Here is a 24,225-nt window from a genome sequence, read left to right as displayed (position 1 = left end):
TTACCCCCTTCGGTTAAACAGAAAAACTACCAGGAGCTGAGAGTGGACTTGATTATTTCGCTGCCCTTGCCTTCTGCCGCACGCAAGTGCTGCTGATTAAATTACCCTGGAATCCCATAGGACGTGCTGCTTCCTCCTTGGTCTCTACCAGCCCGGTGCTGCCTCCAGGAATGGCATTGTTACCCTGCGGCGGCATCCCTCGCGCGCTGTCACAATCCAAGTGCAGACACCTCCTGTGGGCAGAATGACCAAGTTTACAGAGAGCCCCCCCCCCCCCCCCGCAGATCTGCCCTCCCAATCCCCCTACAGTGGCTCTTTGCAAGGAGGGCCTTTGGGGGTGGGGCGAGGGGAAATGAGTCACTACAGATTCCATTCGGAAAACTGGTCATTCTACTCTAAAAAGGTACCACATAAGTAAGTAGTAATAATTAAAAGAAAAAAGAATCCAGTGGGATTGTGAGAGTTCTTTTCCTACACAGCACTTTTCCTGACTCTGTGGCATCAGTGCATTGCCTTCCGGGCCCTTTGCCTGTGTGGACTCTTGTTGCATAGTGTGTTGTCACGGTGTGAGGACAGTTTTGGGTACCAGGATCCCCGTTTTCGCTCAGTCACATGTCTGCAACATTCAGCGTCCAGTCAGCTTACACAGACATGAAGAGGAACAGGTGGCCCCCGAGGGCCTGAGTGGGGAACAACAGCGGTTGTGTTTGTGCGGCCGACTCCGTGTCCTGGCAGCCCCTTGCCGCGTACCTTCAGTTGTACAACTCGATTCATGTCTGCTGTTAGAGCTGAACTGCTGGACTTTTTAAAAATAGAAGTACAGCCTTTAATATTATAATAAACAAAACAACTGGCCAGTTACAACCAGCGGGCCTTGCAGTCAGTCAAATGTTTGGATAGGGGTCCAGCTGTATTGTTTCTCAGGACTTTACAGTTGTGGGCTCGGAGGAACCAAAACATATCACTGCTAGAAATGCATTTTATTTCTAAGTGGGTACTTTCCAAGTTTTTGGTAGGGTCAGTAGTTCCTCAGGTCTTTGGACTTTCTAAATTCATACATTTTTTTATGCAGCATAGAGTAGGCAAGCTCTCGTCAGCTTACATCCAGTTATCAAAATCAGAAGTGTTTGCTAAATGAGAAAAAGTGGTGTTGGCTATCAGTTAAATTCAAGATTTCAGACTATGTTGGTCACATGTCACTATTACTGAGGGAGGAGTGTGTATGTTTGTAAGTGTAACAGCAGAATGAAGTCTGTGAGTAGCATCCTAATTTTACTGATGAGAGCACAGGCATTAATGACCTTGAGTAAATTAACCTCTTCTGGGTTTGGTTTCCTCATTTGTCAGAGGAGGGTGATTGCTAAGGTATCTTGCAGATCCAAAATTCCAATTTTTGTGCCAAAGATCCTGCCGCGTGTTAAAGCAAGACCAGAGCCCAGCGACTTGGTCCTTGGCTTTGATTTTCACTGGGTAAGTGGAGACTAGTTATCTGGAGCCTGTTTTCGTCAAATCAGGGCTTCCCCTTCTCTCTTGAAGATTTCAACTGGGGCTCACCACTTTTTGCCTTTTTCTCCTCAGATTTTCAATAGAGACCATATTCGTCTCTGCTGGGACCAACTTATTATGTATTGCTGCTCTGCACCTGTGAAGACAGCTGCTGTGTTTTCCATCATAAAAACAGCTGCCTTTTGGCAGGGAAGCCCAGAATGTGCTATGTAGCTATACCTTAATACAGTGCTAAATTATTTAGGCATGCTTAACCTGAGATGCTCAGAGCATCTTGGAATTCCTATTAAGGGCTTCTGTAGTCATCGCTCAGTAAAAGGTTTCCCTTTCATTTCTTTCGTGATTACTAGGCAGAAACCTGAAAATGTAGGGAATTACATTTTAAAATACAGAAAATTACAAAGATACTAAATTGTGCCACAATAGTCAGATCCCAGCCCCCAAAGATAACCACTAATTAAAGTTTTTATGTAAAATTATCTTTTTTCGTACATGAATGTGTATTTTGTGTTAGTACATAAATAAAGGTAGAATCCTGCTGTACATAATATTTTAAAAGTTCTTGTTGTGTTGGCTTAACCCAACTATAGCTAATTAATTTACGGAGTGGGAAAAGTACACATTTTATTTTTTTAATTTTTATTTATTTTTAAATATTTATTTATTTTTTTAAAAGTACACATTTTAATTGTGTCATCTGGCCTCTAAAATAAAGCCAGGGTAGGATTGAAAGCCCTTTTAGAAATGCATACAAATTTGTCATTGCATTTCTGCATCCCTTTTCTATCTGATTTTTACACAGTGGGGAGACAAGTCTTTGTGTTATTCACAAACAAGTTACAGACATTCTATTTCAGCCAGAGTTGACCTGCAGGAAACGTGCTGAGGTCAAAGCCTGTCACAGCAGAATCCCACTTTCCTGAGAGAGCTAAGAGAAAAAGATGGGGGGGAGCCCCACTCCAGATCTCTGAAGTACGTCATTCATTTCAGTGAATCACTACAGAATTAAAAAAACAAAAAAATATATAAAATGGCTGGGAAGGACACATGGGGACCATCTTTCTGGATGTCTAGTTTGGGGAAAGGATGAGCTGAGCTCAAAGCAGCCAAGTTTCCCCAAAAGCCAACTCTGCTTTGTCAAGTTTGTGGCACATGTGATGGTTTTTGAGGGCAGGAGGGATGTCATTTTCTAAAGATGTTCTCAGGTGCTCTGTGGGCTGCTATTTGGAGCTGGAATCTTCTCTGCTCACCTCCATAGTCTCAGAGGCCTAGAGTTCCCCCCCCACCCCGCCCCCGGCACATGCTGGACTCAGTTTCTCTCGGGAGGTTTTTGTCTGGGCAGCAATCCAGGGCGTGCTCCGAGAGCTCAGGCCCTGACACCCGTGCCCCTCCTGAGCTTTGCCTGCAGCCTGCTGAGTGCCAGCTTGGAGGCCTGAGATAAATAGTCTTGCAGCTGCTTAGCCGTCAGCCGGGCTCATTTATTTGACACAAATAAGCTCATTGACCTGATTTAAAGCAGGGAGGAACTACGGAGTCAAGTCCAGTATGATCTTAAAGCCCTGTCTTTTCACCGCAGCCTTTTCAGACCTTCAAGGATGGCCACTGAATTAAGCCATGGTCGTGGGCACTCTTTCAAGGAAAGAAGGAGGAAGAGAGTTAGATGGGAGGAAGAGGAAGGGGAGAGGAGAGAAGACGGAGGTGCCAGGGGCACAAAGAGCAGTTGCTGTCTGTGCCACTTGGTGGCACCAATTCCTTAGGTTTTCTGTCCTCAGCACAGTCCTTGTCGGGAGACTGTGGGACCTGTGCCTGAGTGGGTTCCCTCTCCTTAAGACAATGAAGGACCATCTGGTAGTGACGACAAACCAAGACTCTTTTCAGGGCCCGTCGATTTTGTGCACAGGGACTCAGGGGAGTATCCATTGCAAGGAGAAGGAAATAGATCTGCTGCTCGTGCCCTCGAAGACACCAGGCTTAACTCGGTGCCCGTGACTGCCCCCTTCTTCCTCCTCTCCCGTTCACCGAGGCAAAATGTACAATAGTCTCTTGACCATTCCTGCCCAGACAAAAAACATTTGCACCATCACTTTCACACGGCACTGTCTTCTGAGGCTGGTATTCTTTCTCATCTTCATTTTAAGAACAAGGCTCTGATGCTCAGGTTAAATTTTGCTCCAGGTTATACTGTTAGATGCCAACTTCAGAGCCCTGGAAGGTGCATGCGGGCCCAGCCTAGGAACACTGTGATAGCAGCGACTGTCTTCCTCCCATTTCTGGCGCTAAAGGCCTCTTATTTAATCCTAACAACCACGCTTATGTGATAGTAGGTCTTTTTATCCTCATTCTAAAGAAACGAACTCGGATTAATTTCTTCGTGTAGGGGAACACTGTCTTAGTGGTTTAAACCAGGATAGTGACGGAACCCAGATTTTTTTGCTCTTGGACCTGGACTTTTAGCCCCTGTGATGAAGTGCCATACTGGGCTCTTGAGCGGTGAGAAGGAGGTCCTAGGTGGAGGAGGGGTTACTTGCTCTGAAGCTTGCTGTTTGACCTTGGGTTTGGATCATCCTTGATTTAAGCAGAATGTTTCACCTCGCTGCTAGTCCTGCCAGGAAGGGTTTTTGAATAATGCATTGAAAGGGGATCTTAGCCTTCCAGCACAACCCAGGTGAGAGGGCTCTATCTTAACATTCTTTTTCCCACTGAGCAGAGTCCTTATAATGGGCTGAATTGTCTCCTTCCAAAATCCGTATGCTGAATTCCCAACCCCAGTCCATCAGAATGTAACCTATTTAGAGAAAAGGCCTTTGAAGAGGTGATTAAGTTAAGTGAAGCTGTGAGGGTGGCTCTAATCTAATAGTACTGTGCCCTTTTAAGAAGAGGGAGAGACACCAGGGCTTCAGGAAGGCAGCCGTCTGCAAGCCAAGGAGGGCCTCAGGAGAAACAAACCTACTGACACCTTCATCTCAGACTTCCAGCCTCCAGAACTGCGAGAGAATAAGTTCCTGCCATTTAAGCTCCCCAGTCTGTGGTATTTTGTTATGACAGCCTCACTGACTGATAAAATCCTTGAAGGAAATGATGCTGAGTTCTACGCAAACCCGAAGGACAGCACGGGGTAGGGAGCAACACTGAGCTGCGTTGCTGAAGCCATCTTGGCTCCAGTGTGTCTCTTCTTTTCTGGGCCTGTTTGCCCATCTGTGAAAGTGTACAGGGGAGCACGTATGAGGGTCCTTCCAGCCCTGGCATTCCAGAATTCTAGTTGGTAGCTTCAAGACCTGGAAAGTGCTGCTTTAAACCTGTGGTGGTTAACTGCAGGGAGATTTTGCCCCCCAGGGGACATAAGCCAATGTGTGAAGACAGTTTTGATTGTCACGAAGTGTGTGTATAGATGTACTGTGGGCCTCTAATTGAGGCACAGCCCCCACTGTGTGTTGAGGTGGAGAAACCCTGGGTTAAACTTCGTTGCCCCTTGAATGGTGATGACGTGGAATTGCCAGCCCCAGTCATTCATTCAGCACGTATTTACCTGGCATTTACTGTGTGCTTAGCTCTGTGCTAGGGAGTACAGAGAACTGGAAGACAGTCTTCTGGAATTTAAAATCGAGTTGATCCTGAGCCTCTGGTTTTGGGAACATAGTACCTAAACATTCTTAGGTGTCGATGCTACTGTCCGCCTTAGGATAAACTGTCACTTTGGGTTTCCAGAGAAAGTCTTTTATGCTTGGACATCCAGGAACCATTTATTTAGTCCCACCTCATTCATAGACCTACACTAGTATAGCTTGTTTCTTTTCAAAAAGGATTTGAGGAAACTCTATGTATTTGTATGTAGTACTGATTAGTAAAGCAAATTAAATTAGAACCAGTTTAAAATAGAATGCCGACATGCAGTTGTGAGATAGCAACACAGTTGATGCATATACACTATATGCATTTTTCTAATTTTTCCGAATTATAAAGTGACATGTTGCATTATAGAAAATTAGAGAAGAGAATAAAAGCTTTCATAATCCTTCCATTTGTAGATCACCACTATTTGGTGTGTATCTCTTTTCATATACATGCACATATATTAATATATTTAACAAAAAAGAAAATTGTGATCCTATTTTACCATTTTGTAACCAAATGAATGACCCTCTAATGGGGCTTTGACATCTGATTTGGTGATCACAAGGCAGAGAAAGTGGCCTGCATGCCAGGCTGGCTGTGGAGTTACAGAACCAAGGTCACTGCCCACCAAGAATGCATTGATCCAGGGAGGTGGGTGAAGGCCCACATTTCATTTCACAATTCCAGGGGGCATCATTCATTTGGTAACAAAGAGAATGGTGTGTTCCACGCCACCCCTTGCCCCTCCCCCGTTGTGTGACCCAGCAGCCCTGGAACTCTATTTTTGGTAGCAGCTTTGTTGAGAATACAATTCACTTACCATGCAGTTCACCCATCTAAAGTGTACAATTCAGTGATTTTAGTATATTCACAGAATTGTGCAGCCATCACCACAATCGATTTTAGAACATTTTCATCACCCCAGAAGGAAGTCCCATACCCGTTAGCTATTGCCTTCCCATTTCCCCCCAGTCCTTCCAGCCCTAGATGACCACTAATCTGCTTTCTGTCTGTAGATTTGCCTATTCTGGACATTTCATATAAATGTAATCATACAATATGTGATCTTTTGTGACTGGCTCCTTTCACAAACATGAAAGCACCATGTTTTCATGGTTTGTCCAATTATAGCATGTATCAGTACTTTGTTCTTTTTTTAAAAATTTATTTTTTAGTTGAAATATTCATACACCATACAGTTCACCCTTTTTAAGTATACAGTTCAGTAATTTTTCCTATTCACAAAGTTATGCAGACACTACCACTAATTCCAAAACATCTTCATCTCCCCAAAAGAAACCCCATACCTGTTGGCAGTCCACTCCTCATTCTTCCTCCCTGCCAGCCTGTGGCAACAATTAATTTACCTTCTGTCTCTACGGATAGACCTATTATGGATATTTCATATAAATAGAATCATACAGTATGTAGTCTCTTGTTACTGACTTCTTTCACTTAGCATGTTTTCAAAGTTCACTTATGTTGTAGCATGTCTCAGTACTTCATTCCTTTTTAGGGCTAAAGAGTATACCATCATATGAATAGACCACATTTGCTTATCCATTCATCAGTTGATGGGCATTTGGGTTGTTTCCACTTTTTGGTTATTGTGGATAATGTTGCTGTGAACATTTGTGTATAAGTTTTATGCGGACATATACTTTCTGTTCTAGGCATATACCTAGAAGTGGAATTACTGGGTTATATGGTAACTCTATGTTTCATCTTTTGAGGAACTGCCAGACTGTTTTCCAAAGCAATTGTACCATTTCACATCCCCACCAGCAGTGTATGAGGATTCCAGTTACTCCACGTCCTTGCTAAGACTTGTCATTGTCTGTCCTTTTGATTGCAGCCATCCTAGTGATGATGAAGTGGTATCTCATTGTGGCTTTTGACTTAGCATATCCCTGATGCCTAATGATGTTGAACATCTCTTCATGTACTTAGTGGCCACATGGACATCTTCTTTAGAGAGATGTCTATCCTAATTCTTTGCCCATTTTAAAATTGGGTTGTCTTTTTATTCTTGAATTGTTCGAGTTCTTTATATATTTTGGATATGAGCCCCTTATCAGGTTCATGATTTGCAAACATTTCTCCCATTCTGTGGGTTGACATTTCACTTTCTTGATGGTGTTCTTTAAAGCATAAAAGTTGTAATTTTGATGAAGTTCAGTTTAACTAGTTTTTCTTTGGTTGCTTGTGCTTTTGGTGTCATGTCTAATACCACTTGATTTTTAATGAATGATAATATTCCTTGGAGTAGATGTAACATAAAGGGATAATTATTTGATACTAACTTGCATAATGTTTTAATGCCCTTATCCCTACCTCCACCCCCAATAACTTTATTCTGGTGATATCTGGAGTTAGACCTCAAGCCATTTGCAAATTTCGTCAGATCCCTGTAGCCTTTGTAAACACATCATTGTTCCTCATGTCTCTTTTTCTCCCCTGGAATGTGCTTAGCGATGCCCAGACCTCTGCAGTGCAATTGACAAGGTGCACAAGTCTCCAAGCAGCACAACTTCAGGTACCCTTTGTCCCTGTGATTCCATCGCCAACGTTGCACTAATGCAACCTTGTGGGACCACGTCGCCATCTTCTGGCAAAGATGGGAAAGTGCAATGCCAGGAACTTGAACGTTCTGTGGAAGGTCTTTTCCTTTTTTCCCTTCTCCGTGGTAGATTGTCAGGTACCAACTAATTGTTTTCATTCTGACCTACTTCTGTTGCTTTAAAAGGTTTTTCCACCTTTGGAGGTAGCGTTTAAAGATTCAACCACTTATGAAAACCAAATCTGTTTTCTATAAGGCAGGGAAGCTTGTGTGTTTCTCATTCTACAGGCAGTTCCTGGCGTGTGAAACATTTCATCATTGAGTAGAAAGCAATACTTTACCTTAGGTGGGGAAAGGAAAATGAATGCAAGTCATTTCTCTTGTCATATGGGTCACATTATCATATTTGTTGAGTCCCTGATAGTCTAGGACTCTCAGGTGTATCATTATACCTTCTTCTCCCAGCCCTCCCAGGTATACCCAGGTGTATGTATTGTCCCTACTTTGCTGATGAGAGTGAGGCCTTGGAAAGATAAATGACTGACCTTTGTTTTCTAGGACAGAATGGGCAAAACCTTTTTTTTTAATGAATGATAGAATGGTCAGGAGGTGAAATCATTAGTATCCAGTATAATGCCTTATACTGTATTTTAATAGGTCTTTATTGAATGAATGAAAAAAGTAAGTTCTGTGCCCTGACTCCTGACCTACTTTCTTTTCACCGCATCCAGCTGCTTCTCCTGTCGTAAATGCCTCGTCATTTCAACAAATATTTGCAGTGTTGTTCAATGAGAGAACAGGTGTTTATAACTTTCAACCTTTAATAAAAGGAGTAAAAATGTGATTTTTTTAAAAATGTGCAGAAAAACACACAGATATTCATACCAGTGTTGTTCACAACAGCCAAAAAGTGGAAATAATCCAAATGCCTGTCAGAAGATGAATGGGTAAACAAAAATGTGGACTATCCATACGATGGAATATGATTCAGCCAGAAAGGAATGAGGTACTGACACAAGCTACAGCATGGACGGCCCTTGAAAACATGATGCTGAGTGAAAGAAGCCAGTCCCCAAAGACCACATGTTGTATAATTCCAGTGCAACACATGTTGGGGTGGCTGCACAACTCTGTATATACTAAGAATACACTTGAAATAGGTGTGCATTTCGTATTTATATTATGTCCCAATAAAGCTGTTTCTAAAATGTGTACAAGAAGCTTTGCAAAGGGCTGGTGTGGGTGTTGGGGAGAGGTGTTGTGCTTGGGACCCCCACGGAAGAAGTGGAACCCAGAGTGGAGAGCCAGGCTCAGCCAGAAGGACCTGCGCTTAAACTCCAATTCTGCCCCTGACAAGTAGCGTCATTTTACCCTAATACTTAGTTGCTCTGGAGTTTGGTTTTCTTATTTGTAAGACAGGCATGACAGTACCCTCCTCACAGGCTCTTTTTGGCTTAAATAGATTATGTATGTAAAGTTTCTTGCACATGCCGCGTTCAGCAAATATTCATTTCCGTCTTCCAACCCTGAGTTGCTATGATTCTGTGACTTTCAGGCTGTGAACGGGCTGTTAAGCCCTTTTACCTTCAGAAGCTTCTAGTGGGCAGTGCAGCTGAGTGGATCCAAAATGTGAAATGAGGGGTTTGGACTAAGCTAAAAGCCTGGCCACTTGCAGGAGTCTGTGGTTTCCTTGTTTAGATGCCCTAAGTTAGCGGTCTGCTTGAGCCCTCTGTGGTCTACACTGCAGGACCCCAGTCCTGCCCATGGCGGTTTGTGAGTCTGTGGGACACACACGCATTGTCCTCTGATTCTGAAAGGCCTGTGCAGTATCTGTAGGCAGGGCCCTTCTCCTGTCTGCTGGACACCCCCAGCTCTGCCTCCCCAGTTCCTTCTTCAAGGGGCTGATTGGCAGAGGGGCCTTGTTGTAAGGGGGACGCTGGGAGTGTTTCCAACAGCAGAGTTTTTCTTTACCTTCGTAAAGCAGTTTTGTTCTGGATGAATAAGGACCCTTCAAGCTACTCCACACAAAGGCAGATAAGCATGTACCAGTGAGGCTGGGGGAAAAATGGAAGGGGGTGTCTAGAATGTCTCTGCCACCCCCAAGCTGACAAGTCACATCAGTCCTGCTGTCGGACACCTCGGGACCAGAGGAATTGACTCCATTGGTGGCCCCTGACCCCTCCCAACAATCCTAGGCAACCCCGGGACCTGGCGAGCTCCACCCCTGTGCTCTTCCTTGAACTAGAGGCCTCACCCAGTGGGCGGTGTGCAACACAGGGGAGTGAATTCTGAACACGGAATTTTCAGATTGGGTGGTGGGGCCTGGGGAGGGAGGGATGTTGGGGATGAATGGCAGGGGAAGGCAGGTCCTGCGATTCTTATGAAAATGAAATAAAAGGGAGAAAGAGTCTGTTGGGTTTTGACATTTCCTAATTGTCACTTTTACACTGGGGGAGTAAATTCAAATTGCCCTCTTTTTAAAATTACATAACCTTTCTCCTGTCCAAGGACACTTATTCAGAGGCCTTCATTTGGGGTCTTGTGCTAATAACCGTAATGAGACTCTGAGAGGAGAGCTGTGGGGCCAGGACCGGAATGGGGGGGTTTGAATAGGGGGAACACCGGTTAATGGGGGTCGGTCCTCCCTTCTCAGTAGAGGGAGCGTTGTGTGGCAGCATTGACAACGGAGTCTCGAAAGACATAGTGAAACACAGCACAGCATCCCTGCAAAGCAGGTAATGTTTCCCACTTTACACAGGAGGAAATGATCCATGAGAAGGGATGCAGTTTACCAGGCCCAAGGAGCCAGGAAGTGGGGCTCAGACCCAGCCCTGCATTTTGATGCGATGCAATGGCCTTAGGCAAGAAGTGACTTAAAATGAAGGCCGTCTGTGCTCTTTCCCGGGCCCTCTCTGCCCTTCTGCCAACAGCATGCCCATGTCTAGGCTGAGCCCCTTGTCCTATACAAAGGTTTTCTCCCCACATGGGTGTGCTGGTTCTTGTTTCAGCCTAGAGTGCAGAATCTCAGAAGCCCTATTGATGACATAGACACCTGGAGATGGATGCATGAGATAAGCCTGGTCAGGGCCAGGGGCAGGTTGACCCTCCCAGGTGGAAGATCATGGTCAAGGCAGATGTGAAGTGCAGGAGTCAACAAACTTTCTCTGTAAGGGGCCTGAAGGTAAGTATTTCCAGTTTTGAAGTTATACGGGCTCTGTTTTAAATGTTTAACTTTGCTGTCGTAGCTTGAGTGCGACCAAAGACACTATGTACACAAATGGGCTTGGCTGTGTTACAGTAAAACTTTATTTACACAGGTCGGGGGCCAGATTCGGCCTGCAGGCTATAGTGTACTGACCTCTGGCTTAGCGAACCAATCTTAATTGGTCAAACTCCCTTCTTAGTGTTGTCCTTTATTTTAGAGACAAAGTGCTAGAAAAGATGGAGTCTTTTCAGTGATCCCTAGAAGGTTGCTAACAACCATGAAAGGCCACCTTCGGAGAAAGACCTCCACCAAGTGAAAGCAACAGGAGTTCAGAGCTTTTACCCTCCAGCAGATGCTCAGAAATGAAGATTCTACTTTCTTCCCATTGTCCCTCAACGGAAGGCTGGGTGTTTTAATTAGCTAATGTTGGCAAATTGCTTTGAAGAAGATTGTAAAACGTTCGTGCTACAAGTGCCAAGAATCCTAATTAGCTTTCCTTAAAGATACCACCTGGAAGTGTGATAGCTTGTTGCTAGAGGTCCAAGCGGACCCAAAACCGGTTTTTAAGCAAACATAACTGAATACAATCGGATCTCTACATTGACGTCACATTTTCTTCCTTCTGCCGAATCTGATTCCTAGCAGCTGGGATATTAAACCATGAAAGTCTGCTAGCGACAGGGGCATGAAACAAATTAACCCATCCATTTGTTCCCGCCGATGTTGCCTTTTGGATTTTTAGCTTGTGCGTTGGAGGCCCTGCCCTGGCGTGTCAAGGTTACAGGGAGGAGGAGGCTGGCAGCCACTTAGTCATACAGCAGGGCTGGCTCCCAGGTCCCCCAGTCTGAGAGAGACATGTATATGCTGTCGCTCTTAACAGCTGGATAATGAATTTGCTCTCCAACACTCTTGTTTCATGTGGTGGCAGCGGCGACAGCAGCAGCATCTGATCTGTGTCACCATCAGAAGCAAGTGAGATGTAGTTAATATGGACCTTAGCCACTGACATGCATTGATTCGGAATCTCCAGGCTCTGATGAAGTCCTGCTAAATTGGTGGGGCCGGGCCCTGTGTGAGAGGATGTGGCAGGGGGCAGGGATGGGGAGGGATTCCTCAGCCTCACCACTGTTGACATTTGGGGCCGGATGGTTCTTTGAGGTGGGAGGTGGGGAGGCTCTGCTCTGCACTGTAGGACGTTGAGTAGCATCCGTGGTCTCTACCCACTAGGTGCCAGTAGCAGCCCTCATTCCCAGTGGTGACAGCCCACAATGTCTCCAGACACGGCCTAATGTTCCCTGGAGGGGACAGTCGTCCTAGTTGAGAAACACTGGGTTAAGGGGAGGAGGGGGGCATGGAGTCATGTTTTCCAGGGATGCACTTGGACCAGGGACCTAGTGGAAAGTGGGCTCCAAGCATCACTCTTGACTCCTCTGTCACACCCTCATCCAATCCATGAGCAAGTCCCAAAGGCTCTACCTTGACGGCGTGTTCTGCACCAGACCACTTCTTGCCACCCTGCCTCTCCTGCTCTTGTTCAAGCCCCTGCGTTTCTGGCCTAGATGATGCTAGCAGCCTCCCAGCTGGTCCTTCTGTGCCCCTTTGCTCCCCATAGGCAGAGGGACTCTCCGGAAAGGTAAGCAAGAGCGTCTCAGCATCTCGCCAGGAACCCCCAGGCTCCCTTGCACTTACACTGAAATCCCTAGTCCAACCAGGTACTGTGCCCTGTGTGCGCCTCCCCTCTGCCCATAGACGTCCTTCACTCCCCTGGGTCTCTGCTCAAATGTCCCTCTCCAGGGGCCTTCCCGCACCCCTATCCTGAAGAGCACATCTCTGTCTTCTCTGCGCTAGGGGTTCTCAGCCTCAGTGCTAGTGACATTTGGGGCCAGACGGTTCTTTGCAGTGGGGGCTGTCATGGGCATTATAAGATGTTGAACAGCATCCATCTCCCTTCCCCACCAGATGACAGTGGACCCCCCCCACCCAATTGTGACAACCAACAATGTCTCCAGACATTGCCCACTGTCCCTTAGAGGCAGCATCGCCCTGGTTGAGAATCACTGCTGTCCTGCAAGTGTTTTTCTTCACGGCGCTCTCCGACAGGGCATCCTGTTTGTCTTCTTCACTGGAATGCAAGCTTTAGGAAGACAGGACTTAGATTTTTCCCCTTCTATATTCTCAGGGCATAGAATAGAGCTTGGGACATAGTAGGTGCTCTGTAATTGTGTTGAATGTTATGAACTGCATGCTTCTAAGCAACCTGTGAGGTGATGGGGTCATGGATTGGGGCAGGACTGACCGGCGGAGTGTGTCTTACTGGTTATAGACATCGAAATGCTGTGCCTTGGACATCTGCAAGCTCTTTAGAGCACAGAGAAATCTTTGGGAACCCTAAGCCAGGGCTCTGGTGGAAGGGCAGCTACAGAGCCCCTCCCTGGAAGCGCTTATTCTGGGGATAAGGTGCATTTTCCAGGGGCACCCAGATGAGCCTGCAGACCACACTTGAAGAGACACTAGGCTCTGTTGAGAGTAAATGGTTTCTGGCCAGCAGACATTTCTCGAACTGAAGGGTTTGTGTGGTCTGGAGAGCCAGCGAACATTCTAGCTTCTGTTCGTGGGTGTGTTGAGGATTTCTTTCCTGGCTACAGGTGGTACCTGGAACTTGGCTGATGAGAGCGATTCTCCTCCTTTCCTTCATCCCCCTCTCTCAGCATCACCAAGACATCCAGATGGATGGCTCTGGTTGGGTGTGGTGAGCCCTACGAACACAGCCATGCATCAGCGTCATGGGGGGGTTGGCCATGTGCAAAGCCACTTCTTCCTCCTTCTGGTGCTACTCTTCTAGCTTCTGGCGTTCGCATGTTATTTCTCCCACCCTCTCTTCATAGCGGAGGGGACATACTGTAAAGTGTAGCAATTATGAGAAATCTGACTTCAAACTGAGACTCTTCCACTGGCCACGTGACTTTGGCAAATGACTTAACTTTTTAAAAACTCAGTTTGCCCATCTCTACAGTGGGGATAATACCCAGTTCTCTGTTTCCTCCTGAGGATGCCATGAAATGAGCAGGGTTCCTCACCTGGCCTGGCCAATGTAAGTCCTCACTGAGGAGTTGCTGTTGTTATTTCCTGCCTACCAGCGGTGCCTTCCTTCAGCCAGCTCAGCCCTCAGCAGGGTTCACCTGCCTCTTCCCTTTTCCTCTCGAATTTGGCTCCTGTTGCCTCTTTGGTGTCATCGTCCCCACTAGCAAGCAGCCTCCCCCTCCTGACTCTCGCCCCCTCTCCCTCCCTTCCCAGCATGCGTATCTCATCACTGTGATTACACCGTATTAGCCACCGTGATTGTTCCATGCCTTGGCACCTCATTACTGAAATAAAGTTAACATTAATGGGAGTCCTGCAGCTAATCCCTCTGCTCACCTCTCCTGAAAATGCATTCCAGTGATTAGCAGGAGAGACACATGCATATATTCATTTTAAAACTGTTCCCCGGCTTCCCCCCTCTCCCTCCACATCTCCTCCTCAGTCACTGCAGAGACGGAGGCCAGGGGGCCTTTTAGCTGCCAATGGGTGGAGGAGGCAGTGAAATCCTTCCAAACTGGGGCAGGCAGGATTTTGGGAGCAGCCAACTTTTCCCCCTAGAAAAGAAACGCATTGGTTTTTTTAGGGTGGGTGCAATTAAAAACAAAACCAACCCACAAACAAAAGGCCTTAGAGTGAAACAGACTGGGGGTGTGTCCTAGTCTTGCCACTTTCTCCTAGGAGACCTCTGTAAAATTGGTTTAACCTTCCTGAAGTGCAGTTTCCTCCTCTGGTGAAGGGGAGGATTATGTCAGATGAGGAATGTGGAAGAGCCTAACGCCTCAAGGATCGCTTTCCTCCCCTCCCCTGGCCTGCGAAACCAGAGGTCGGGGTGTCCACGGGGCTCCTTGAGGTCCCCAGTGTTGGGATGGTGCTGAGCACGATGAAGATGAATTTCCCAGTGACGTATTATTTATAAGAACTTGGGTGAAACTCACTCCATCTTCCTGCCCCCTGCCCCGGGGAATCTGCAAATCCACAGACTGACAAATGCCCTCCCTCGTGGGGCTCAGGAGCTGGGCTCCTAGGTCCTCTCCTTTCCCTCATTTCCTCTGTCCTGATTAAAACTGGGGCCAGGATGACTCCCCCCGCCCCCGCCGTGCAGCTCCCCCTCGGCAGCAGCCAAGAAAAGGGAGCAAGGGAACAGCAGAGGGAGGCGTGGGGCTGTAATGAGATTCACCGGCGCCCTCACTCACCCTCCGTGTCAAGGAGACATTTTCAAAAAGGTTTGACACAGCATCCTCGCAGAGCCCTTTGCCAAAACGCAAGGTGGAGGCCCCCGGAGTACTTTAAGCCGGCTTCTGTTAACAGAGGGGCCCGTCTGCATATTATAATCACGCCGTTCCAATTCCCCGTTAAGCAGCTGTTCCCACAAAGAGGGACAATAGCTCAGCCCCACCCCTCTGAGAGCTGATTTCAGTCTTGTCTTTGCCGGTGCCAATTCTTTGATCAGTTTTCACTTAGGATCTGGAGGGCATGTTACAAAGTGCTTTGGGATGGCTGCCAACAGGCGCCTCACTGGAGCATGACAGGGGCCCAGAAGTGTCAGCGTTGGGAGAGAGACAGAGCTCACAGGATGCCTTTTAAAAAATAATTATATTTGAATTTTAAAAGCAATCTTCATATATGTTAGTAGATTCATTTATATGGAAAGCTATGCCAGTTCCTCTACCCTTTTAATATTTGATGTTGCATCAGCTTCCTTCACAGTTGGGATGAGCGTTCTCTGGCATCTTGGAGACTTTTGGGACTCCTGGGTTAAAGAAAAAGCAATGAGAGGCTGGATACTGTCATTTCTTTCCCATTCCTCATTGGCTCTCCTTCCTCCCACCCCTCAACCAGATGCTTTGTTTCTAAATTGATTGTAGAGGATCCGAGGGAGCAAGGCAGGAAATGGGGGGGGGGTCCAAAATACACTTGGTTTGTTGGTGGTGGGAGGGTAACAATATCTATCATTTATTTTATTTTTTTATTGTGATAAAATATACCTAATATAGAATTTACCATTTTAACCATTTCTCAATGCACAGTTCAGTGTCACGAAGTACATTCATATCGTTGTGCAGTTTTCACCACCATCCAGCTCCTGAACTCTTTGCATTTTCCCAAACTGAAACTGTACCCATTAAACACTCACTCCCCTCCCCGCCAGCCCTTGGCAACCACCTTTCTACTTTCTGTCTCTATGGCTTTGACTTCTCTAGGTACCTCATGTAAGTGGAATCATGCAATATTTATTCCTTAGTGTCTGATTTCTTTCACTGAGCATATTGTCGTCAAGATTCATCCCTGTTGTGGCAGGTTTCAGAACTTTCTTTTCATAACTGAATAATATTTCATTTCTTTATATACTACATTTGCTTATCCATTCATCAGTTGACGGCCACTTGGGTCGCCTCCCACGTATTGAATCTTACAGTTTCCAGCCGGCCACGTGAGGTGTTTGCCTACCTACAGACATCGAATTTAATTCCCACCAATGCCATTTTATGGTTGAGGAAAGGGAGCCTGGAGAGATGAAGGGGCTTGCTTGAGGTGACTTGCTGTTAATTGGTGGGGCTGAGATTTGGTTTGGGGAATGTCTCACTCTAAAACTATAGTTCTCAAACATTCCAGGATTGCTTAGGAGGTTCCTGGGCCCTGTCTTGACCTATTCCGGTTCAGAAAGTCTGCAGTAGGACCCAGGACTTTGTGTCTTAACAGGCACCCTTCTCCAATACAGGTTATCAGAGAACTAGAGTCTGCTTAATATGTGTGAAGTCTAGGGTTTTGACAACTATCCTATATGACCTTGTTCCTAAGGGAATTGGAGGCAGCTTTCCCCCAAACATTTTAAGATAAACAGAAGTGTTCTGCGTAAAGGGAGAGTTGGGAGAGACTTCTGCATGCAGTCCATAAGGCATTCATACACAGGGGCATGTGTGAGGGGCTGCAGTTTGGGCTGCATGGTCACCTCTGAGCTTCCTAGCAGCCCAAGCAAGGAGTAAAACAAGATTAGCCACAAGATGTATCCAGCTCACAACATAAAACATACCACCAGGAGCACAGCTATTGTGTGCATTTGGTCTGAGGGCTCCTCACTGAGAAGACCCCGTGCTGTGATGGAAAATAGTCACAAGCCCCCCTGAATCAGTTTGACAGAACTGTCGTAGGGCTGTGTCTTTAGGGCAAACTGAGGTGCGATGCTAACGAACCCTTCTGGTAGAGACAGACCTAGAGAAGACTGCACTGAGCCATTTCAAACCTGCTTTCTGCAGGGGTGTGATAGAGTTCTTCGTGTTCTAAAATGGATCCCCTGGCTTTTTGTTAGATTGCTGGCTTGCCTCGGCATCTCCATTCTTTCCAGCTCCTCTCCTGAGCCTGCAGGTCCCCCTGCCCTGGAGAAAAGAGCCCAGCGGGGGGCCTCTGCTGTAATGACTAGGATGCTTGTCTTTAAAGTTTGCAAAGCCCTTGGCCTCCAACCAGTGGCCAGTGTGGCCCTTCTCTCCTTCGGCATGCAAGAAAAGCTGCTGTCTGGTTGAGTGAGCTCTGCTATAAATCAAAGTGTCACCACTTAGCCAGTAGAAGTGATTTAATTAATCCGCTGTGTTGTCCCCTGAGCATCACTCCACCTGACTGCTAATCAACTTCCATCAGCAAGAGGAAAATACAGGCCCTCTTTTACTGAACCGCATTGCATGAGATGAAGGAAGAGAGGGAGGGGGAGAAAAAGTTAATTGCGGCACGGGTGCTCAAACTGTCACAAGAAAAAAGTCTCTCGTCTGGCATCTGCCTCTTAATACACTGTTGTCCCGTCTCGGGTGAGCTGCAGGAGAGGACCACATTTCAGTGATATTAATAGAGACATTATCTATTGTCCATATCTATTTATAAGAAATAATATCTTGCCTGGAAACCCTTGACAGCTGGCATATTGCAAAAAGGAACTGTTCTTTTATCATGCACCCAATATTTAGACCTTAAAAAAAAAATCCACACAAAACCTTCATTGATAATCAGATAAGATTGAAAGTTTATGTATCTATCTCCCGGTCACAGGAACATTTTTGACAGGTGACCACCCCAATTTCTGTCACATTCAGGCGAAATAAATGCAAGGCATTCCTCTGCAATGTAATTAGGCAGATCTAGTTAATGCTCTAGTGCTTTGAAGGTGAAACGACCTTTTGTAATGAGAATTCTAAGCCCAGGATTCTTGAAACCTTTAAGAGCCTTATATCTCAAACCTCATCACTAACGGGAGCTCGCGTGGCTCCATTTTACAGTAGGAGAAACCGAGGCAAACAAGGGTCAGGGAAATTTCCAGAAAGTTGCAGAGCCAATATGAGTGTTCAGAAACTGGGATCCATCCCTTGTTGGGGTGGGGGAGAGGGGGTGCCTAAGATTCTGTTTTAAAGCATGGGCTTATCTGGAATTGGATTCTTTTCTGATTGCTGAGCACTTACTCGATAAAAAGAAATTTATAAATTCTCTTAAGCAGGATAAAGACCAGAAAATCTTTCATCTGGTCCAAAAACTGACATCTTGCATCAATTATGCATAAACCTTGGTTTTTCCCCATCAGAGGACTCCCCTTCCTCCATCCCCCCCCACTCCCCGCCCCAAGCAAATGTGGAATTCCTGCCCGTGTTTTGTGGGTGAGTCATTGTGTCTTTAAAGGTTAGGGGCAGTGTTTACCTGCTCAGAACACTGTGTTTCAGCAAAGATGTGCTTGGGATCAGAGCCTCTGCTGTACTAAAGTTGATGGATGTGCCATTTAAAAGAAAGAGAGCCCTGGAATCTAATTCCAGTGACTCTGAGTTCCCCGGGGCCGTTAAGGACCTCCCTGGGTATCTGCACACGTGACCTCTTTATGTGCATTATCACTGCTGGGCCAGGGCCACCCCTACAATTCTGGATGGGTGACAGGGTGGATGACAAGGGTGCTTCTCCATTATTATTAAGTCAAAATCTGATTAAAATGGATATCTGGGGCAGCTTTAAAGGGAAAGAGCTGCCATAAGAGATGCAGAGGTGTGTGGGGTCCGTCGAATGCTAGAGGGCAGTACAACCTTCTCCCCTACCCTAGGATGTGGCTTCTCTAGGTGGCTTTCCTCTTGCCTGAAGGAAGGCCAGGGCTGCCTGGGCAGAGGAAAGAGGGAGTCACTGGCTTCCACCAGCTAAAGCTCATGGGCACCCAAAGGCCAAGTGCTCCTTCCTTGTAGAGGGCGAGGGCCTGCCCCAGTCTGTTGCTGGGGGTAGTGCAAGGGCTGGGATTGGAGCCCCATGGAGCTGGGTGGAATTCTGACTGAGTGCCCCTCTCTGGACTCAGTTTCCTTATCTGAAGAATGGGAATGCCCATCTCCCAGAAGGGACATCAGGATGAAATGAGATCGTATATACAAACGTCCCCAGCATGGCACTAGGCACATAGGAGCTGCTGGATAAATGCAGCTTCTTTGTCCTCACCTGCACCCTCCTTCCTCCTCCACTCCCCCATTCTCTCATTCCTTTCACCAGCCCTAGAATCTATGCTACAAAGTACTCGATTTGACAGCGGGGACTCAGATCCCAGAGTCACGCAAGGATCCAAATCCTGCCAAGCCTCCCCCCGCGCCCCTGCCCCCCCAGGCAGGCGTCAGAGAGTGTCCACCCCTCAGCTCAGGGCGCCCCTGCCCCCCCAGGTAGGCACCAGAGAGTGTCCACCCCTCAGCTCAGGGCGCTGAGACCCCCCTCTCTCCACCCAGCTCTCTTTTCCTTTCTTGCATTTCTACCACAGCCATTGAACCGCACTCCAGGCTGACGCTGGGCATGTGGGAGCCAGCCAGGGACCCTTCATTGTGGCTTTGTTTATTTTTATACACAGTTTAGAAACATCTGTTCTGACATTTTCCGGGGTCGAAGACAGGAAGAGAACAAGGTTGATATTTCTCAGGTACTGGTGCGCTAGTGCATCTGTAATTGGAAAGCAAAATGGTTGGGTTGCTTCTCCATTTGTCATAAACATTTCATTTGAAAGAGAAGGCAGTGTTATGGTGCCCAGGGGTCACATTGTATGCAAACAGGTAAACATTAAAGGGAAGTCTGAGAAGTGAGAAATGGCAAGCATTAAGAAACCCATGGTAAAGGTCTGTGCAACTTTCTTTGAGACAAAAGACCGGCCATGGGGAGATGACTGCAGCCCTTGTCTGCTTTCTTGAATTGGAAGCCTATTTTCCTTTTCTCAGTTAATCCCCTTCTTAAGATGAACGTGGTAAAGGTGGTGTCCAGAGGTTCACTGAGGGTAGGTGATGAAATGTATTCGTTCAGAAAATATTTACTGAGCACCTACTCTGCCCAGATCTGTACTAAGTGATACATAAGACACCGCTCATGCCCTAGGTAACATAATTATAATACAAAGTGGTGAGTATCACCATGGGCAAGTGAATTAATACTAAGGGAAGTCAGAGAGGGAGTCAGGAAAGGCTTCATGAGAAGTTTGCCAGGCAGAAGAGGAGGAAGGAGATCAGGGAATGGAAGGCAGAGCTTCTACCAAAACCAGAAGCGGTAACAAAAAAAGTGCTAAAGCCATCAAATAGCATCATTCGATTATATACCGAACAGTATGCTAACTGCTTTCTTGTTAAATCCTCCACCGTCCTGCACGGAGTAGGTGGTATTATCCCTGTTTTTCAGATGATGCTGGGGGGAGACTGTATTGCTCAGCAGAGGTTAAGGCTAATGTGTGGAGAACTAAGATTTCTCCCCAGCCCTGCCTGTCCCTTGTGCCCGCCATGCTTTCCCCCAGTGCCGCACTGCGTGGTATGACTCGAACGTGGAGGATGAAGCTGGAGAGGTTAGGGGGATGGATTGCAAAGGACTTTTCATGCTGTGTTATAGAGTTTGGACTTTTTCCTGTAGGCAGTGGGAAGCCACCACGGGTTTTTAAGTGGATATTGATTCCGTTACCAATGGGAGATGGGATGGGTGAAATACCCTATGCCAGACTGTGCCTAGAACCTTGACCGGCCGTCAGATTCAAGTCCTGCCCATCCAGCTTCTTGCCCAGCCTCTGGGATGGCTGGCTGCTCAGCTGAAAGAACTAGACCATTGGGGAGGACAAGTCTCATAAGTGATGTGAAAAGAGAGCCTTTTTCTGTTCTTTATCTTTTTTGGCTTGGGTATGTCTTTTTGTTCTTTGCTATAAAGCTCACGTAGGCATCTGAGATTAAAAAATATAATAATGTGGTATAAAAAGAGAAATGAAAGTAAAAGTCGTCTTCCAGCTCATCTCATTCCCCAGATGTAAGCACTGTTAACAATTTCTTGTATAGCTTTCCTGAAATTTTCTATTCAGGTATAAGGATATGTATTTACATGTAACCTTTTTAAATTTTGTCTATTTCTGAACAGCTAATACATGTACATGGTTCAACATTAAAAAGGGTTTTACTGTGAAAAGTTCCTCTCCCACTGCTGTCCCCCGTTTCTCTGTTTTCTTCCAATGTCACCATCTTCTTGTATTTACACATGTGCAAGCTCATACTTCGCACATGTGATGTCTGCTTTTCCCGTAAGTACAAAAGCTACGAAGAGTGCTATCTGCACCGTTCTATCTCTTGCTCTTTCGCTTCATGGTAATTAAAAAAATTCCAGTATTTAGATAGTGCTTACCAACTGCCCCAAATTCATCTAAGTGCTTCATGTATGATCCCACTGAATCCTTTGACAGGGGCAAGTGCTTATAGTCCCCATTCACTTGGAGGAAACTGGGGCACAGAGAGATTGAGTGACTCACCCAGGGTCATTCAGTTAGTAAATTAGCCCTGACTGTTGGGCTGGAATTGAAATAATGCAAGAGAGGCGATACCACTGGTAGTCAGGGCCAGTCTGAAAGTGTTTGAGTCTTGCTTTTTTGGGGATATCAGCATACCTTGGAGATCTTTCCAGATCAACACGTATAGACTTAGTTATTTTACATGGCTGGATGCTTAACTTCAGTTACTTCATCATGTGCCTGTTGATAGATGTTTGGGTTTTGTCTAATGTTCACCTACAGATAGTGCTGCTGCTGGAACTTCCTTGTATGTACACCTTGCAGTGCTAGAGCCAATGTACTGTAGAATAAATTACTAAAGTGGGCTTGCTAGTCACCAGGCATGCACACTTTACATTTCAGAGATATTGTTAAATTGGGCTCCAAATATCTGCACCGGTTTACTGTCCCCAAGAATGTGTGAAAGTACCAGCCCCATATCCTCACCCTCCCTGGGCATTATCAACTGTTTCATCTTTGACAATATTCCTGCTGAAAAACTGGCTCATTGTAACGTGCGTGCATTATGAGCACATTTTTTCATGTGTTTATTTGACCATTTATATTTCTTTTATGAACTGGTTTTCCGTGTCCTTTGCACATTTTGTGTTTTGACTTTGTCTTTTATAATAGAGCTATATAAGAGCTCTTTGAATACTAAATAAATGTGTTACGAATATTTTTCTAGTTTATTGTTTGCGTTTGTATTTTTTTTCCACCATGGAGGAGATTTTAATTTTTATGTAGTTAGATATATTAATCTTTTCTTTATGGCTATTAGGTTTTGTGTTTGCCTTTTCCTCTCCACAATTACATATTTTTTTAATGACCAATTTTTTTCTCCTTAGCCTTTTTATGGCTTTAATTTTTAAATTGAACGCTAGTGTGTTTGGAATTTATTTTGGTGTAAGGAGTGATATAGGGGTCTGGCTCAGTTTTTGGCTTTGAGGGGAACCTGTCTGGACTCCTTGGTGACCAGGCTTCACCGGATTGCGGGGGGACCACTAGCAGAAGGCTGGATCGGGTGGGAGAATTTCCAAAGGGCGGGCCAGCGCCACAGCACGCTGGGGCCTCAGCCCCCAGGGGCTGCCGGAAACCCAGAGTGGCCAGCCCTCTGGGCACCTGGAGGAACAGGGACTCCTCTGGGGTGCATATCTGAACCAAACACAGAGGCCTTATCGTCATAGGGAGAGAAGTGCATCTTATCTGTCTCCGTATATTCTCAGTGCTGCTCTGAGGCCCTGGCACAAGCTTGATAATTGTCACGTTGTATGGAATCAACTAATTCTGACCCCCAAGCTGCTGCTCATTTGGTGCATTGTGACCTTGGGTTGTTGAGTGCATCCCTCCGTGTCTCTGAGCCACACTGTCCCCATCTGTGAAGAGAAGATGGGTGATCACAATACTTAACCCAGGAGCTATTTCAAGAGGTTTCTAGAGTAAAGGGAGAAATGGGTGTGATTGCACTTGATGAACCCCAACGAGCTCTGTGGATGGAAAGTTGAAACTCTCAGCCACTCTCTGCTGCTATTCATATGTCTTAGCCTGTAATCAGTTGAAGTTGTAAAAATTACAATTCATCTCCTTGTGGGACATGGCTTTTTTATTTTTTAGCTCTTAATGAGAAAAGGCAGCTTCTAAACTTTTTTTTTCTGAATGCGTTCTTAACACCTGCCAAAAAGTTATCTACCACTATCCCCAAACCTCTGACATTTGAGAAAGTAAAGATGGGCTCAGAATGGGAAGGTCTCTATAAAGCAGAATCAGGTACCTACAAAGAACTGACCAGGAAATTCACTTATGGTTCACGTGGAAGAAAGTCCTGGGCACTCAGGCTTGATTTGATCCTGGGTGAGACTTGGGCCACTTCCGTGCTTCAGTTTCTCTCACTTGGTTAAAAAAGAGACCTCACACCCAAGAAAAATCAATCTAGAATAGCCATCTAGACTAGTAGTCAAGAGGGTAGGTTCCAGAATCTGACTGCCTAACTTCAAATCCCAGCTCCACCATTTACTGGTTGACTTTGGACAACTCACTTACCTTGTTTGTCATGGGGTAGGTGAAAACCTGAGTACCTGAGTACCTAAGGAGCTTAGAACAGAGCCAGGCATACAGCAAGTGCTTAATGAATGCACCTGTTATCATCTTCAAAGATTTCATTGGAATTGGCAGCCTGTTATATATCAAGTCATCTTTGGTTGATAGTCCCATAGGAGGTTGATAGTCTCAGGGGTGGTGGATACAAAAAGAAATTAGAGGGATGGTCCTCAGAGAACCTAGGAGATACGCTCAGATAGGAGAGATGCCACAAACACATATGAAAAGACTGTAGGCTTGGGACTTCCCTGGTGGCGCAGTGGTTAAGAATCCGCTGGCTAATGCAGGGGACAAGGGTTCAAGCCCTGGTCTGGGAAGATCCCACATGCCACGGAGCAGCTAAGCCCATGTGCCACAACTACTGAGTCTGCGCTCTAGAGCCTGTGAGCC

At 46.1% G+C, this 24,225-nt stretch overlaps 1 protein-coding gene across 24 annotated transcripts in view; it reads left to right on the top strand.

Moving 5' to 3' along the window:
- Nucleotides 1-24,225, top strand: part of SPRING1 (SREBF pathway regulator in golgi 1) — a 314,339-nt gene that overhangs the window by 20,913 nt on the left and 269,201 nt on the right. Inside the window, exon 5 of one of the 24 annotated variants that reach the window (XM_033408671.2) lies at nt 10,687-10,859. The exons of 21 other annotated variants lie outside the window; for them this stretch is intronic. In XM_033408671.2, coding sequence (XP_033264562.1) covers nt 10,687-10,818 — 132 coding nt within the window. In that variant the 3' untranslated portion in view covers nt 10,819-10,859. Of the gene's footprint in view, nt 1-8,409; nt 8,540-8,581; nt 8,899-10,686; nt 10,860-24,225 lie in introns of those variants that run through there. 2 more of the 24 variants (XM_033408679.2, XM_033408680.2) reach the window with 2 other exon arrangements.

The sequence above is a fragment of the Orcinus orca genome, chromosome 15, assembly GCF_937001465.1.
Source record: "Orcinus orca chromosome 15, mOrcOrc1.1, whole genome shotgun sequence".
NCBI classification, from domain to species: Eukaryota; Metazoa; Chordata; class Mammalia; order Artiodactyla; family Delphinidae; genus Orcinus; species Orcinus orca.
Note: the sequence above shows the minus strand (reverse complement) of the source record. Positions and strands in the feature narration are given on the sequence as shown.